This window comes from Bidens hawaiensis, unplaced genomic scaffold (genome assembly GCF_021521415.1).
Source record: "Bidens hawaiensis isolate Kalapana, Puna unplaced genomic scaffold, B.hawaiensis_p1.1 tig00024845_1, whole genome shotgun sequence".
Lineage (NCBI taxonomy): Eukaryota > Viridiplantae > Streptophyta > Magnoliopsida > Asterales > Asteraceae > Bidens > Bidens hawaiensis.
This window is the reverse complement of record NW_027493942.1, coordinates 18059-33046: the sequence shown is the minus strand read 5'-3', so window position 1 is coordinate 33046 and position 14988 is coordinate 18059. Positions and strand designations below refer to the sequence as shown.

The following is a 14988-nucleotide window of genomic DNA, read 5'->3' as shown; positions in this document are numbered from 1 at the left end:
TTCATTTCTTGTCATTTATGTCATGAGACTAACGCAGTTGCATTTTGCTGCTAACAAAATTAAGTTCAATATTTTAACATTATTATGTTGCTAACAAAATTAAGCTTAATATTTTATCTTCATGTGGGTGCTCTAACTATATATATAGATTTAAAAGTGGTGGGTTGGTGTCGCAAGTAGCCTATTGGTCCACTTGGTGACACATCTAGTCCACCCTTTTTTCTTTTCTTTTCTTTTTGAATCTCCAACAAATCGTGAACCGTAAAAGCGTTATAGGGGGATATCGTAGTTTTTCCTAAACTTCCAAACTTAGTTAGTGATTCGACAATAGATGAGCAAATGATTTGTAGTTTCCTGAACTTCACCACAAAATTCACAATCACCCGAATCAGTTTGAATGTTCCGGTGACGTAAACTGACCCAAATCGATATCATGCCTTTCTCCACTTTCCACACGAACACATTAACTTTCTTTAGGACCCTAGTATTTCAATTCATAACAAACATGGCTTTCGGACCGCTAAACTCAACACCCTTTTCATTGATGCAACAATGAATATACCTGAGTCCTCCTTGATCCATATCTATTCATCCTCTTTAGCCACCAACGTCACTGTTTGAAGCATATTACCCAAATTCCCTACAACAAAGCAACCATACCTGGTAAAATCTCACTCCTCAGCAAAGTTATTTGTAAGTTATGAAAGAGTAATATGTAGGCAAAACATTCTCTTATCCCAAGAAGATTGAGATGTTACTCTTGTAAGACCCTCGGCTCTAAATACCACCAACATGCTAAGCATAATGGTTTTATAGTGCTAGTGTTTGGTTTCCAAATTGTCGAAAAACGAAAGAAAGCTACCACTAACACACATACAACAACATATACCAACACATAGACCCGACGGTAGGCAACAATGCCGAAAGTCACCCACAAAACCCGGTCGGGTTTATAGAAACAGCCCAAACACCCTCCCCGGCCTGGTATAGACATGGGGTCTCTGTCGGATGACACTGCTTGTTTGAAAGCCCTCAAAAGATCACAACCTCCCGCTCCCTTTCTGTAGCACACACACAGTGACGGAAATGAGTCACCACGGCAACGGCGACCATCACCACCACCATGCCGTTGATGGTTTGGTAAACCTGTTGACCAAGGCCAACAACGATCTAACCGTTGTCCACAACCGCTTAGACAAGGAGTTTCGCCAAGTCTATATTATTATTATTATTCAGTAACTTTTTTCTTTTATTAACAGGCAAATCCGATGAAGCTTGTGGCTCGAATCAAGAAGATTCAAGACGAATTACCCTCTCTTAAAGACCAATGCCGTGAATTACTCTCCGCCAAGCAGGTTAAATTAATACATATAAACCCTAATTTTATTCTATTCGATTCATATATTGAATACTTGTTTTCACTTACTAGAGCTTGAGCTAGCCTCGTGAGTTGTTATTTCTAGCTCAACCTTGTCTCGTTTATTATTTATTAATTAAATCATATATATATAGGGTTGGTATCATCTAAGAACTCTAAAAAAGTTAAGAACTATTAGGAACTCTAAACAACCAAACCCTTTTTAAAATTTTTTATATACTAACATTATTTAAGAGTAGTTTTATCATATTTTATATAAAAAATTTTGATTACATATATAAATAACAAGTTTACATATGTGTAAAATTTATGTACTAACAAATTTACATAGGTGTAAAACAAAACATAGATATGTATAAAAACAAATTTTCAAAAGTGTAATCGTAAATATAGATATAAAAAAATGATAAAGCTACACTCAACTAACATTAACCTACAAAATTTTTTATAAAAAACGTTAGTTTTCAAAAGTTCTTTCAAGTTCTTAAATAATTTAAGGGTTCTGTAATGATACTCATCCTATATATATATATATATATGATTATTTTATATGCTGAGAAAAAAAACCCTTAAACGGGCTTAAGCTTGGCTTGAGCTCGTATGCAGTGCCTTAAACGAGCCAAGCTCGGATGTGCAGTGTGAAATTAATACATAGAAGCCCAAAATAGTTGAAACTTCATAATACACAAGGCTCGTGAAGGCTTGAGCTTGGGATGGATAACTAAACGGGCTTTACTTGAGGCTAGGCTCCGCTCGTTTCAAGCTTTTTATCGATCCGATCTTGAGCGGTTCGGTTTGTTTGCACCTCTTTATTAGTACATTGTTGGTTATATTAGGGTTTAATATTAATAGAAATTAGATATTTGAGATCTAGCCCTTTTTGTATTATTCATGGTGAACTTGAAATGTCGTGTTATCCAGTAACTGTCTTTTAAAGTGTAAACTGTAAAGGATATGCTGTGTGTATGAATGTATGATATATATTTGATTGAACTTTTTTTTTAAAATGTGTATAATGGATTAGTCACTTATCTCATACAATTGAAAATAGAGTATTTGTTTTGTTAATTGTGATGTAGGATTTGATTGATAAAGCAAGGACAACTATAGTTGGAAACCGAGCATCATTGCAAAGGTTGCAAGCTTCCATGGGGATCCCTGTCACTAATGATTCGGATGATCCTGCTTATACAAACTTTAACGAGGTGAAGTTTAGTTTTCTTTATTTAAAGGCATAGATTTACATTTTGAAGTTTGTTCAAGTGTTTCATCGGTTGTGTTTTCCAAGTGGTGCGTATAGATTTTGCACTATTTGCCAGTAAACAACCTAAATTAATAACGGCAAGATATCCCATGACTGCCTGCAATACAGTGATGGCAGGTTTTTAGGTAGATTTATTTTTAAAACTTGCTAATAAAAACATAAGATTTTAACCAAAATGTGTAAATTAAACCTGGAAAAAAGATTTTTCTTTTATATATTTATGGATGGAGTCTACTTAAAATCTTCCCCAACCGTTATGCTTATGTGTGGTTGGTATTTTGGGAGTTATTAGTTATATTCTTGCTACATTTATTCTTTCTTCAGTGTTTCATGTTTGGGAAATTATTTTAAACAAAAAGGATTTTGATTGACGGTGTCATATTCGAATGTTATAAACAGGTCATCGATGAATGGGCCCAACAGGTCAGATCTAAAACAGGTAATGCGTCGTTATTGGTTAATTCTTTCATCACAAATAATGAAACGTTTTGTAATACCAAGATGAATATATATATACTGCAGGAAATGAGGGTCATGAAGATTCAGATTCAGAGGATATTAACAAGATGCTGTTCTCAGCAATTGTTCAAAGTACTTAATGACACAACCTGAAATCGCATCATAAGTTTATCTCAAATATATGATGTTGCAAGTCACTAGGTTCGTTTTCGTTTTGTTTAAATGTCTCAACGATGACTATGCTTGGTTCTTTTAATTATGGTTTTACATGGTTTGATTGCAACTGGTAAAATACAGTCAAACCAGAGCAATTTGAATGGTTTGACCAGGCTAACCATCCGTGTCAGTTTGAATGATTTTCAAAACATTGTATATGGTTTTTAGTGTGCAGTTTTAACGTCTGAACTGGCCGTTTAGGTTGAATCAAACTGTGTGTTTCTATTTTGTTTTACAAATATATATTAACGTTTATGCGATGTCGGATTGCTTGAAAGACACACCTGTAGACGCAACTTATTAACTTATTAAAAGGTGAGCGAATGATTGGTGTCATGTTGTAATTGCGTACGCTCATGACACCAGGCAAGGGTGAATGCACGACCAATTGAATAGGGTTAGAATAAAGATCTGCGTACATAGAGCTGAGATGATGGTGATTGATTGTCAAATGTTGTCCTCAGATCGTCTTATATTAACATCTTGATAGGACCCAATCAAACTATCATAGATTTAGGACAGTTATTACCTTTCTAACAATACTTTGAATATCTTGTCCGTGTTCATATGTTTCCGTCTTTTGGTAAGTTATAGAATGTTTGGGAGCTGTTCTCACTTTAGCGAGATTTAACTAGACATTGTAGTCTCCAGTTGTTTGCAGTTTTCGGATAGAGAGAGACATCATGAGTTTATATGCCATCAAAATAAACTGATATAAACACTCATGCTTGTTTTAGGTCTTCTCCGCACATTTTATTTGTAAAACATGCAATATATTCAAGCACTAATATGCTCCCAATGTTATATACTTATATTATTGAGTTAAAACTAGTCGTTAAATCAACCTATGAACATTTTTAACTTAACAAAACGCGATGATGTTTAACTATTAATAATGCGATTAACGTAAATTGTTGTTTTGAACATGGAGGTGTAATTATAACAAAATTAGTTTTATGTATGTTTCTTGGGTAGCAAGGATATAATCTTTTGTAAACAAATGGTAGTGTTTTGTTGGTGTAATCCATTGCTTGATAGCCTTTATGTTTATCTTGTGTTGTTTCAACAAATTAAGTTGCAGAAATTAAAATTTGTGATGTTAGAAGCCTTTGTGTTGCTTTTATACTACTTTGTTCTCTTTTATAAATTAACAAGCCTGTTACTTTTTTTTTTCTCTAAACTTGATTGAATTTATTAATTAAAATAAACATTAAATTAGCAAACTAAACCACTTTTTTGTAATACATAATTCTATCCTACAAATCATTTCATCTATCGCTCTTTGTGGATCAACATGATAACCAATGTGGGACCATAGTCATACTTAAATCATAATCAACATTATTAAAATAGGCTCTAGAATCTCTAGAGACCTTTTGTGAAGGCCCCTTAATTATTCAACCATTATCTCGTAAGCATGAACCACCAAACTAAACGCTTTTCATATAAACATGCGATTAAACATAAATACATAAACTTTAAACCATGTGTCACATGATAATTGTATCATGTTACAATGTTTAACAACCATTTCATAACTACAATCCTTGATGTTGCCATGAGACTCATAACCATAATCATGTGGCACTTTGTTTTATATTTTTTGAACAACATTTGAAACTATCTTAAATACCTGAGCGAGTGAAATCGTCCATACTGATTTTGACGACTTAAGTCTGACTCATCCAGGAATATTATCAAGGAAGGATCCCACCATTATGAGCAAATCCCACTGAGTCAGGTTTCAAATCTTAGAGGCTTAGACCATAAGATCCGAAACCTTAACCAAATGCTTTGTTTTATATCCTTATGGGTTGTTTGACAATCTTGTGTTGAACCATTAAGAGATCTGACTGATTGATTAATATGTAGTATCTAATTCATTCAACATGTTTATGAACTTACTCATTAAGAGGCTCTATGAACCATTAAGAGATGTCTTTTAAGTGAACTAAACATACTCTATCTTTGACCGATTCAAATATAGCTTAACTTACTAAGAGGCTCCATAATCCACTAAAAAAACGTTTTTATTGTAAACTAAACACGCTCTACCTCTTGACCGATTCATATACAGCCTCCTAACGGAATCACTAAGATGCAATTTTACATTTTTCTTTCTCTTAATTAACGAAAGATTAAGAATGAGTGGGATGACCACCAATGCAAAACACCCACGCAACTTGTAGATGAGGTCCACATAGACCATAGCACAATAATTTCCCATCAACGGCCAGGATCAAATCCTGAGTCGCATGATCAAAATCCAACGGCCCATCTTAATGCGCGTAATTAACGAGAAGAAGAAGAAGAAGAAAGTAGAACATAACAATAACAATAACAATAACATTCAGTCGGTCTTCTTCCCCACTCTCACTTTCTATTATTCATTCTATCTTTGATTCATTCAATTCAAATCAAATCCCGAATTTACCCCTGAATTCAATCTCATTTACGTTTCTTGATTCTTGAACCCTAATACCAATCAATCAAGTTTGGATTTTTATTATTATTCATTATTATTTTCCTATTAATAATAATGTCTGGGCTTAATCCCTGCAACCATCTTTCTGATTACAAGATCAGGTACGGATCAAACGGGTTCAATTCGATCCAAAAATGGGTCAAATCAAGCCCGTACGGAAAAACCCTAAAATCTGAGATACCCAGATGCAGTTTGTGTTGTGGGTATGAGGGGAGATTATATATATGTCTGATCTGTTCATCAATGGCTTGTTGTGTGTCGTCTGAATCAAATCATGCGCTTTTGCATACACAGTCTCATATGGGTCATGAGATTGCTGTGGATGTTCAAAGATCTGAGCTTTATTGCTTTGGGTGTGATGATCAGGTCTATGATCCTGATTTTGATAGAGCTGTCATGGCTGAACAACATGTTTTAGGTTTAGGGATTCGGAATAATAATAATAATAATAATAATAATAATAATAATAATAATAAGAATAATCTTGAAGGGGTTGTTATTAGATCTAATAATAATAAGAGGAAAAGGTTGAATTTTGAGATGGGATTGAGTTCTGATTTCAAGAATCTGAAACGGGTCGGTGGCGGTGGGGATTGGGATCATGGGAGGAGGATGTCGAAATCTTGTTTCCCGGCCGGGTTGAGGGGTTTGAACAATTTGGGGAATACTTGTTTTATGAACTCTGTGTTGCAGGCATTGCTTCATGCTCCTCCTATTAGGAATTATTTTCTTAGTGGTAGGCATGATCGAGATTCGTGCCGCAAAACCTCGTCCGATCGGTTCTGTTTGTCGTGTGACATTGATGTGATCTTTTCTGCCGTGTTTTCGGGTGATCGGGTGCCGTACAGTCCGGCTCAGTTTCTATACAGGTATTTACCATTTTGTTGAAAATTGGTGTTTAATTGTTGCTCTTGATTACATTTTAATACTTGCATGATGTCATAATATTAATAGTAATGTCTGCAAGTGATAGATCTGATTAATGTAATTCTTGCATGATGTATATCAGTTTTGAAAAGTCAACAAGATGTGATTTGACTTTTGAGATCTAACAGATTAGATTCATATCATTATATTATTTTGATTTAACTATTTTGTTGATTAAAGTTACATATTAAAGTTTTATCTGATATTTGATTTGCATAATACTTCTGAATCTGTAAATTTTTCTTGTTTGACCAAAAGTCAATTTTTTTTTGGAGTACATGTTTGGATCATTGTTTTATACTCTGATTATATCTGTTTATATATTAAAGAGTTGGTTTTTTTGTTTATTCTTGCAGTTGGTGGAAGCTTTCAGAGAATCTTGCGTGTTATGAACAACAAGATGCTCATGAATTCTTTATGTCGGTTCTTGATCGGATCCATGAAAAAGAAGGGAAAACAAAAAACACAAATAAAGGTATTTTTAATGCAGTTATTGAACACAAATAAGAAAAATGAAAATTTGTTCGGGTTTTTAGAGCATTTTGTTCTTAAACAGATAATGGAGACTGCCATTGTGTAGTCCATAGAGCGTTTTCTGGCTTATTAAGATCAGACGTTACTTGCACAACATGCGGTTTCACATCCACTACTTACGATCCGTGTGTCGATATCTCTCTCGATTTCAACACAAACTTTGACCATAAACCACAAAAGTCAACCGAGCCCCCTATATCCACTCTCACTAGCTGCTTAGACCTATTCACAAGACCCGAAAAACTAGGGTCCGACCAGAAGTTATACTGCCAAAACTGTAAAGAACGGCAAGAATCCGTGAAACAAATGTCAATTAAACGACTCCCATTGGTGTTATGTTTACATGTGAAGCGATTCGAACACTCGCTAGTGCGAAAAGCGTCACGAAAAATCGACCGGCATTTGCAGTTCCCGTTTAATTTGGACATGACACCTTACGTTTCGTCATCGATTGTTAGAAAAAGATTCGGGAACCGAATCTTTGCGTTTGAAGGTGATGAATCCGAGTTTTCAACAAATTTTGAGGTTTTTGCGGTGATTACTCATTCAGGGATGCTTGAGTCGGGGCATTATATGACTTATTTGAGGTTGAATGAGCAATGGTACAAGTGTGATGATGCATGGATCACTGAGGTTGATGATGAAGTGGTGAGAGCATCACAGATTTATTTGGTGTTTTATGTTCAGAAGGTGAGTTCAGGACATAAATCGGGTGAGGATGGTGGCGGTTGTCATCTGCGGTCGTCTGCCTCCGGTGACTCTTTCGTGACGGTTGCTGGTTGCTGTTGAAACTGTGGGATGTTGGTTTTTGTTTGAATGAATGAATAAGGTGGTCCATGTGAATGAAAGAGGTGGTTTATTGTTGGGTTTTGGATGTTGACTCTTCTGATGTATGTACAGTGAAATTCTTTTATTCGGAAACTGAGGACTTGCTGGTTTTTTTGCAGTTCTTCTAAATTGATGATTTATTAAATTTTTATCAGATTATTATTATTATTATTATATTTGTTTGGGTTTTTTTTTATTTACAATATTTGATCAAGTTTTTGCACTTTTATCAAAAGATTTAAGTAAGATCCTTTGGTTTAGAAGAAATAAATTAATACCATTTAATCAAAAACCATGCTTTACTAAAAAGTAAAAACCAGCTGTTATGTGAGTTGTTTTTGAATTTAAAATGCTAACATACAAACCAGCCAACCATCAAAAACCATGCTTTACTGAAAAGTAGAAGCCAATTGTTGTTTTTTATTCAATATATACCATTTAAAATGCAAACACACAAACCAGTCAACCAGGCTTGTAGCCCAATGCTATAATGGTATGAAGGTGGTTCATGGCATAGTGAATGTTGATTATCAAAATCCTTGATTATTAAAATCCAACTTAGCTTTTAGAAAAATACAAGCTTTGTTTATTAATCATTTTGTTTTTGAAAATATGCAGTTATGCATATGTAATTTGTGAACTATTTTTATCATTTAAAAAAGTTCAATACAAAAAACCAAACCGTCAAAAAAAATCTCAACTGGCAGAACTTCATGCAATTAATACCTGATAAAATGCAGTTAAATAATTCTCTATTTTTAATTCATAAATCATAACCAAACTACCATGATCTGTGTAAGAAAAATGTTTATTTTGCATCTGCAAACATCTTAGCAATGACGAAACGAAGATAAAATATATATGAAACGACAATGTGCTCTTTTAATCAACCAACCAACAAAAGTAAATCCAAACTTCAACTAATGCATACAACATTAGCAACAAAAAACATTGTCACATACGTTAAATAACAGTCTGAATTCCCAATCATATATCATAATATAGCCTACTTGTGAGCCTCACAACTTCAAAAATACTCATTTGCATCTTAAATCTTAAAAAAAAATAATAATATTGAAAATGAATAGATGTCTCTAGTTGATAATTGATACCTCATCTGCATTGTAATAGTAATAAATATATTTCCCTTCAACAAGTCAAAATTGTATAGCCTGAAAATCCAAAGATTTACTTTTTCTTGTTTTTGAATTTGTCCTTGAGCAAAGTAAACTGCTTTTTGCACTGGTTGACCGTTTTCCCAGGAACCGCAGCCGCCACCCCGCTCCCACCTCTGATTAGCTTCCTTCGGGAACGTTTTCAAAGCTTGGATCAATGCAGTCACTTGACCAACAGACCACTCATCTTCATCCAACTTCACACCATTTTCCACAACTTCATCTGAATTTTGAACTTTGACCGCCTTAGTTTGACCTTCTTCGGTCTGACTTTCTTGCTGAGTTGGAGGAGATGAAATCGGCTGGCTGGGTTTCTTTTTTTCAAGAAAAGTATCAAACGCTTTTGTGGAGTCGGGTTTTTGAAGAAGAACGGTTTTCGTTGCTTTCAGAATCTCGTCCACCTGGCGGTTGGTTCCGATGTACTCTGATATCACTTCCCACCTTCTAGAAGTTCCTTTAGGGTACTTCAAAATACCTTTTCTTAAAAGCTCAATCTCTTCTTTCCCCCAAGGTTTCTCCTTTTTCGGTTTTGGAACATTCCCGTTGACTTTCACAGACCCGTTTTGTTGACTTGTGTTTAAAACAGTATCTTTTACAGAAGGGTCCAAGTTATTAACCGCCTTTTTCAGAAGCTCAGCTTGCACACATTCATCTTGTGTTTCCATGTCATCACATAAGCTTTTCAACTTCAACATGTCGAGTGACATGCAAAGATTTTCCACGTCATCAAGGCTTAGATTAAGCAGACGCTGAGTCACCACGTTTGTTGATACGGTACGAAGACGGGTTCGTTCTTTACGTAACAATTTCTTTTCTTTTTCTTTTATTTTCTTCTGTTGTGCAGCGGTTTCTGCGGCTTGTTTTTCAGCTTCTTCTTTCTTAACTCTCTCTTCTTCTGCAACTCTAGCAGCCTCTTGTTCTTGAAGCTTTTTAGCCATGAACTTGGCTTCTTTTTTCTTCTGTTTTTCAGCTTTTAACAAATCTTTTCTTTTTGCAACTCTCGGGTCTCTTTTATAAGCATTGTCAACAAGAGATCTTATTCTTGCAGATTCTTCTTTTCTAGCTTTTTCAGAAAGCTTTGCGTTTTGTCTTTCCATCCATCTTCTCTCTTCACGTGACTCAGCATCTTCAAGATCAAACTCATCTTCATGTGGAAACTCCCTCCAACTTTTAAAACCATACCAAAAGTCATAAAACGAGTCAACATCATCAAGTGGTGTGTTTTCATCTCCTAACATAGGTGCCGGTTGAGCAACCGACCACCGTCCGTTTCTCAAAAACGCAGGCCCAAACACCTTGAAGAAATCTTGTGGGCCACAATCAGTTGGAATCTCATCATCAAACTCGTCTGTAGAGTCAAAAACCCGTCTTTTCACAGGATCAATCAGAATCTCATACGCTTCTTGAATCGCCTTAAAATGGTTCTCGATCTCGTCTTTTTTCGACTGTTTAGCAGCTTCGGTTTGTTCCAACAGAAGCAAAGCAGCCTGCTTGTCGGGATGGTGTTTTAAGGCGGTTTCACGGTAACTTTTTCTAATCTGATCTTCAGTTGCCAGATACCTTAAATTACCCAAACCCAACAACGCATAATGATCTTGTTGGTCGGCTCCATCACCAGACTTCTTTTTACGTTTGCCACTGCTGCTATACGAATCATTCGACTGCATAAACTCATGCTCTTTACTTTTGGGAGAGCTTTCACTACCGTCTTCCACCTCTTTGTTTTCATCCTTAAAACAGCCAGAGAGTTTAAGCGCCACCTCATGAAATGAATGACCGGCGGGTTCAAAGCGTGAAGCTTTTACAGGAAGACAGTTTGAAGAAAACTGGATCTCTTCTCCATTCAAAAGCTCGGTCGAGTAAGTGATACAAAGAATGCTTGTTTTGGCTGTCATTGTTACAGCAAATCAAGCATCCACCGCTGCAAACGACACTGAATTATGACAAAAAAAATATCTATATAAGAATCTTAAGATAAAGTACATATGTTTTACAAAAAAAAAACATAGCATATTCCATAAGTTAAAGATTTATCAATTAACAATGACTATCTAAACAAGCATCCACAGCTTCAAACAACACTGAATTATGACAAAAAAAAAAAAAACTAAATAAAAATCCACACATAAAAGCTATACACATGTTTACAAATAACATAACACATTCCATAATTTAAAATTTTATCAACTAACACTTAAGTGAAAAAAATATAAGAATCCAAACATAAAACTTATACGTGTTTACAAAAAAAAAACATATACCAAAAAACTTCATCAAATAATAGTCAGAATTTGAAATCTGGATAGTGGCAAATCTGTGTAAATTAAAAGCAAAACTTGGCAGATTGATTGATTAAAGTAGTATAAAAGTGAATGTAAATTAAAAACAGATGATGCAATAATGTTATATCTAGGTGTCAACGAGTATGAAGAAACAGCAGGTATAAGATTGATTGAAACAATTAGATACATAACGAGGAGCATTGTGTGAGTGTTGATTGATTACCTGACGGATGATGATGAAGATGGAAGTGTGGAATTAGGGTTTGAAGTAAAAGACGGCTAAAGTTGTGAATTTGGGAGGGAGAGGCGGAAGGAGATGAATTGGGGTTTTAGTTTTTTTAGGGTTGTTATTGTTATGTTACTTTTGGCCCCAAACCCTTAGACTTATATAAACCAAAGAGTTTAGCTTTTTTCAGACTATTAACGGCTCCTGCTTTCTTTGGGTTATTATTTGTGGAAGTAAATCGCTTATACCATATTTATATAAATTAATAAATAAATAAAATTTTGTGGTTTTATTTTTATTTTTTGAACAAATCAATGAATAAAACATGACTACGCATGGTAATCCGGTGGTAAAAGATTCGTATCGATTGTCAATAGTGTTGGGAAATCTAAGCCCATTGTATTTTGTTTTGAGGAATACTCATTGCCCGATGATTGGGAAAATTCGGTTAAGATCGGATTCAAACTTAAGTGATAGAAGATATGGTAGAATTGGTTGCCTCCTTTCATTCATTCTTTTCCTATTAATAGGAGATACAACCCCTTTAATGTGGGAAGTTTGTTACAAAATATAAATACAAAATATACACCTAAAATACATTCCATTATACCCCTGCAGTCGAAGCTAGAGGAGACCGTAAGTTGAGACTGGAACGAAAGTCCTCGAAGAGTTGTCGCGGAAGGCCTTTAGTAAAGATGTCGGCCACCTGAAAACGAGACGATACATGTAGCACACGAACTAGACCACGCTGAACCTGTTCACGGACAAAATGGATGTCTAGCTCGATGTGTTTGGTGCGCTGGTGCTGAACGGGATTCCCTGGTAAATAGACCGCGCTTACATTATCACAGTAAACCAAGGTGGCTTTCGATAGGGGATGATGTAGTTCCAACAGAAGGTTACGAAGCCAACAAATTTCAGCAACTACGTTGGCCACACCACGATATTCAGCTTCGGCACTTGAGCGGGAGACTGTCGACTGACGTTTAGAGGATCATGCCAGAAGATTATTACCGAGATACACACAATAACCAGAGGTTGACCGGTGAGTGTCCGGACAACCTGCCCAATCGGCATCAGTAAAGGCGGTTAAGGAAGGAGATACCGCCGGTCCAAGGGTGAGTCCCAAATTAGTCATACCTTTTAAATATCGAATAATCTGCTTAAGGACGTTCCAGTGATCTGTCAAGGGTGCATGCATGTGCATGCAGACTTGCTGAACGGCGTAGCTGATGTCAGGGCGAGTGAAAGTGATGTACTGGAGTGCCCCGACAAGACTACGAAACAGTGTCGGATCTTTAAACGGGGTCCCGGATGTGGCACTAAGCTTTGGTTGGGTGTCAACCGGGGTATCAACTGGTTTGCAAGATTGCATACCAGCTCGATGAATAATGTCGTGAGCATACACTTTCTGTGATAGAAACATTGTGTTATTAGTGCGGGTGACCGAAATGCCTAGAAAGTAGCTGAGAGGGCCAAGATCCTTCATAGCAAATTCACTTGCTAAACTTGCCATGAGATGTTGACGAAGCTTGTCAGAAGATGAGACAAGGAGAATAGGCGTTTATGCCATTCCGGCGAGGACAAGGCGTGGACGGGGTTCTTCGGAACGGGAAAAATTGGTGTGGGAGAGGTAGTGTGTAGGTTAAATAGGCGTTTCGGCTTGGTTATCCCGTCCATGGCACGAGTCCGCATAGTGCGAGTGTGCGTTGGTGGAGATGGGACGGTCAATGGTGGAGTGGTGGGCGGTGTATTTGAGATGTTGGGATGTTGAGTCGAAAATGGTGTGTTTTGAAGTAGGGTTTGGGCCGTAGTAGTGGGGTTGTGTGGGTTTGAGTTTTGGGTCGTGATAGGTGGGGTAGGGTGAGATTGGGTAGTGGGAGTGGAGGATATATTATCTAGAGGGGTTGAGATTTGTGGTTGTGTGGGTTTAGATACAGTGGGATTGGTGGATAATTGTGACCAAATATGTGGGTGGGAGTTTGTGTCTAGGAAGGAGTAAGATGGGGATGGTCCGGGTTGGTGTTTGAAGGGAAATATAGTCTCGTCAAATATAACGGGGCGAGAAATTATTATTTGGTTTGTGGTAAGGTTAAGGCACTTATACCCTCGGTGTTGTGAAGGGTAACCCAAGAAGGCGCAAGGGTGTGACCGTGGTTCAAGTTTATGGATGGTTGTGGAGGGTATTAGAGGGTAACATAATGACCCGAACACGCGAAGGTGTTCATAGGAAGGGATGCGGTGGTATAGGATTTCGGTTGGGGTGTGGTTTTGGATGGTCTTGGAGGGTAGGATATTATGTAACTAGGTGGTGGTTTGGAGAGCATGGTGCCAAAGGGTGGGTGGGAGGTTGGAATGGACGAGAAGGGTGCGAATGGTATTATTAATCGACCGGATTTGACATTCGGCTTTGCCATTTTGAGGTGAGGTGTAAGGGCAAGAAAGACGAAGCATCATGCCATTTTGAGCGCAGAATTGTTTAAAATTGTGATTAACATATTCCGTGCCGTTATCGCATTGAAAAGTTTTGATTGGTCGATTAAATTGTGTTTTGAGTTGGGTGACAAATGTATTGAATATTGTATAGACCTGAGATTTATTTGCTAACGGAAAAGTCCATAGAAAATTAGTGTAATCATCCAAAAAAAGCAAATAGTATCGGTGACCCTCGTTGGTTAGGACAGGGGATGTCCATAGGTCACTGTGAATGATATCAAATGGTGCAACAGTAACATTCTTAGAATCCTGAAATGGTAAACGAATGCTTTTGCCAAAAACACAAGGTTCACAAATATTTTTATTAGTTTTGCCATAAACAATAGAACTAGAGTTCTTAAGGGAAGATAATAAAGTAGAGCCGGGATGGCCAAGGCGTTGATGCCAAAGTTGCTGTGACAAAGCAGCAAAAACAGTAGGTGATGTTGGTTGAGATGCTGGAGGTGGGAGAAGCGGATAAAGGTCACCGCTGCTGTTGCACCGCAGGATAGGGATTCGGGTCTTGAGGTCCTTCACAAGAAAACCAAAAGGATCAAATTCAGTGGATAAGTTATTGTCGGTTGTGAGCCGACGCACCGATATAAGGTTTTTAATAAGGTTAGGCAAGTAGAGGACATTGTTTAGTTTAAATGATGGATAGGTTGGTGGTAGGTGGAGATTGCCTTGTCCAGTAACCGGGATGGTTTTACCATCACCAACTATAATATATTTGGAAATG

The 14988-nt window shown here is 36.7% G+C and overlaps 2 protein-coding genes and 1 pseudogene across 2 annotated transcripts; 2 read left to right on the top strand and 1 right to left on the bottom strand.

The window, feature by feature from the left end:
- Positions 1-1265: 1265 nt before the first annotated feature.
- LOC143570190 (uncharacterized) lies at positions 1266-3577 on the top strand. Its single transcript, XM_077055907.1, has 4 exons — positions 1266-1355; positions 2458-2583; positions 3042-3081; positions 3165-3577. The coding sequence occupies exons 1-4, from the start codon at positions 1269-1271 to the stop codon at positions 3239-3241; spliced, it is 330 nt and encodes a 109-aa protein (XP_076912022.1). The 5' UTR covers positions 1266-1268; the 3' UTR covers positions 3242-3577.
- A 2245-nt stretch (positions 3578-5822) lies between these two features.
- On the top strand, positions 5823-8248 carry LOC143570194 (ubiquitin C-terminal hydrolase 22-like). Its single transcript, XM_077055911.1, has 3 exons — positions 5823-6671; positions 7086-7204; positions 7286-8248. Exons 1-3 carry the CDS (start codon positions 5857-5859, stop codon positions 8050-8052), a joined length of 1701 nt encoding a protein of 566 aa, XP_076912026.1. The 5' UTR covers positions 5823-5856; the 3' UTR covers positions 8053-8248.
- A 705-nt stretch (positions 8249-8953) lies between these two features.
- Positions 8954-11213, bottom strand: LOC143570193 (uncharacterized; annotated as a pseudogene).
- Between the last annotated feature and the right edge of the window lie 3775 nt (positions 11214-14988).

Coding starts and splice junctions, on each gene's coding strand:
- LOC143570190 (XM_077055907.1), top strand. CDS start 1,269: ATGAAGCTTGTGGCTCGAATCAAGAAGATTCAAGACGAATTACCCTCT. Junction 1,356..2,457: donor AATTACTCTCCGCCAAGCAG/GTTAAATTAATA, acceptor ATTGTGATGTAG/GATTTGATTGATAAAGCAAG. Junction 3,082..3,164: donor ACAGGTCAGATCTAAAACAG/GTAATGCGTCGT, acceptor TATATACTGCAG/GAAATGAGGGTCATGAAGAT.
- LOC143570194 (XM_077055911.1), top strand. CDS start 5,857: ATGTCTGGGCTTAATCCCTGCAACCATCTTTCTGATTACAAGATCAGG. Junction 6,672..7,085: donor CCGGCTCAGTTTCTATACAG/GTATTTACCATT, acceptor TTATTCTTGCAG/TTGGTGGAAGCTTTCAGAGA. Junction 7,205..7,285: donor AACAAAAAACACAAATAAAG/GTATTTTTAATG, acceptor GTTCTTAAACAG/ATAATGGAGACTGCCATTGT.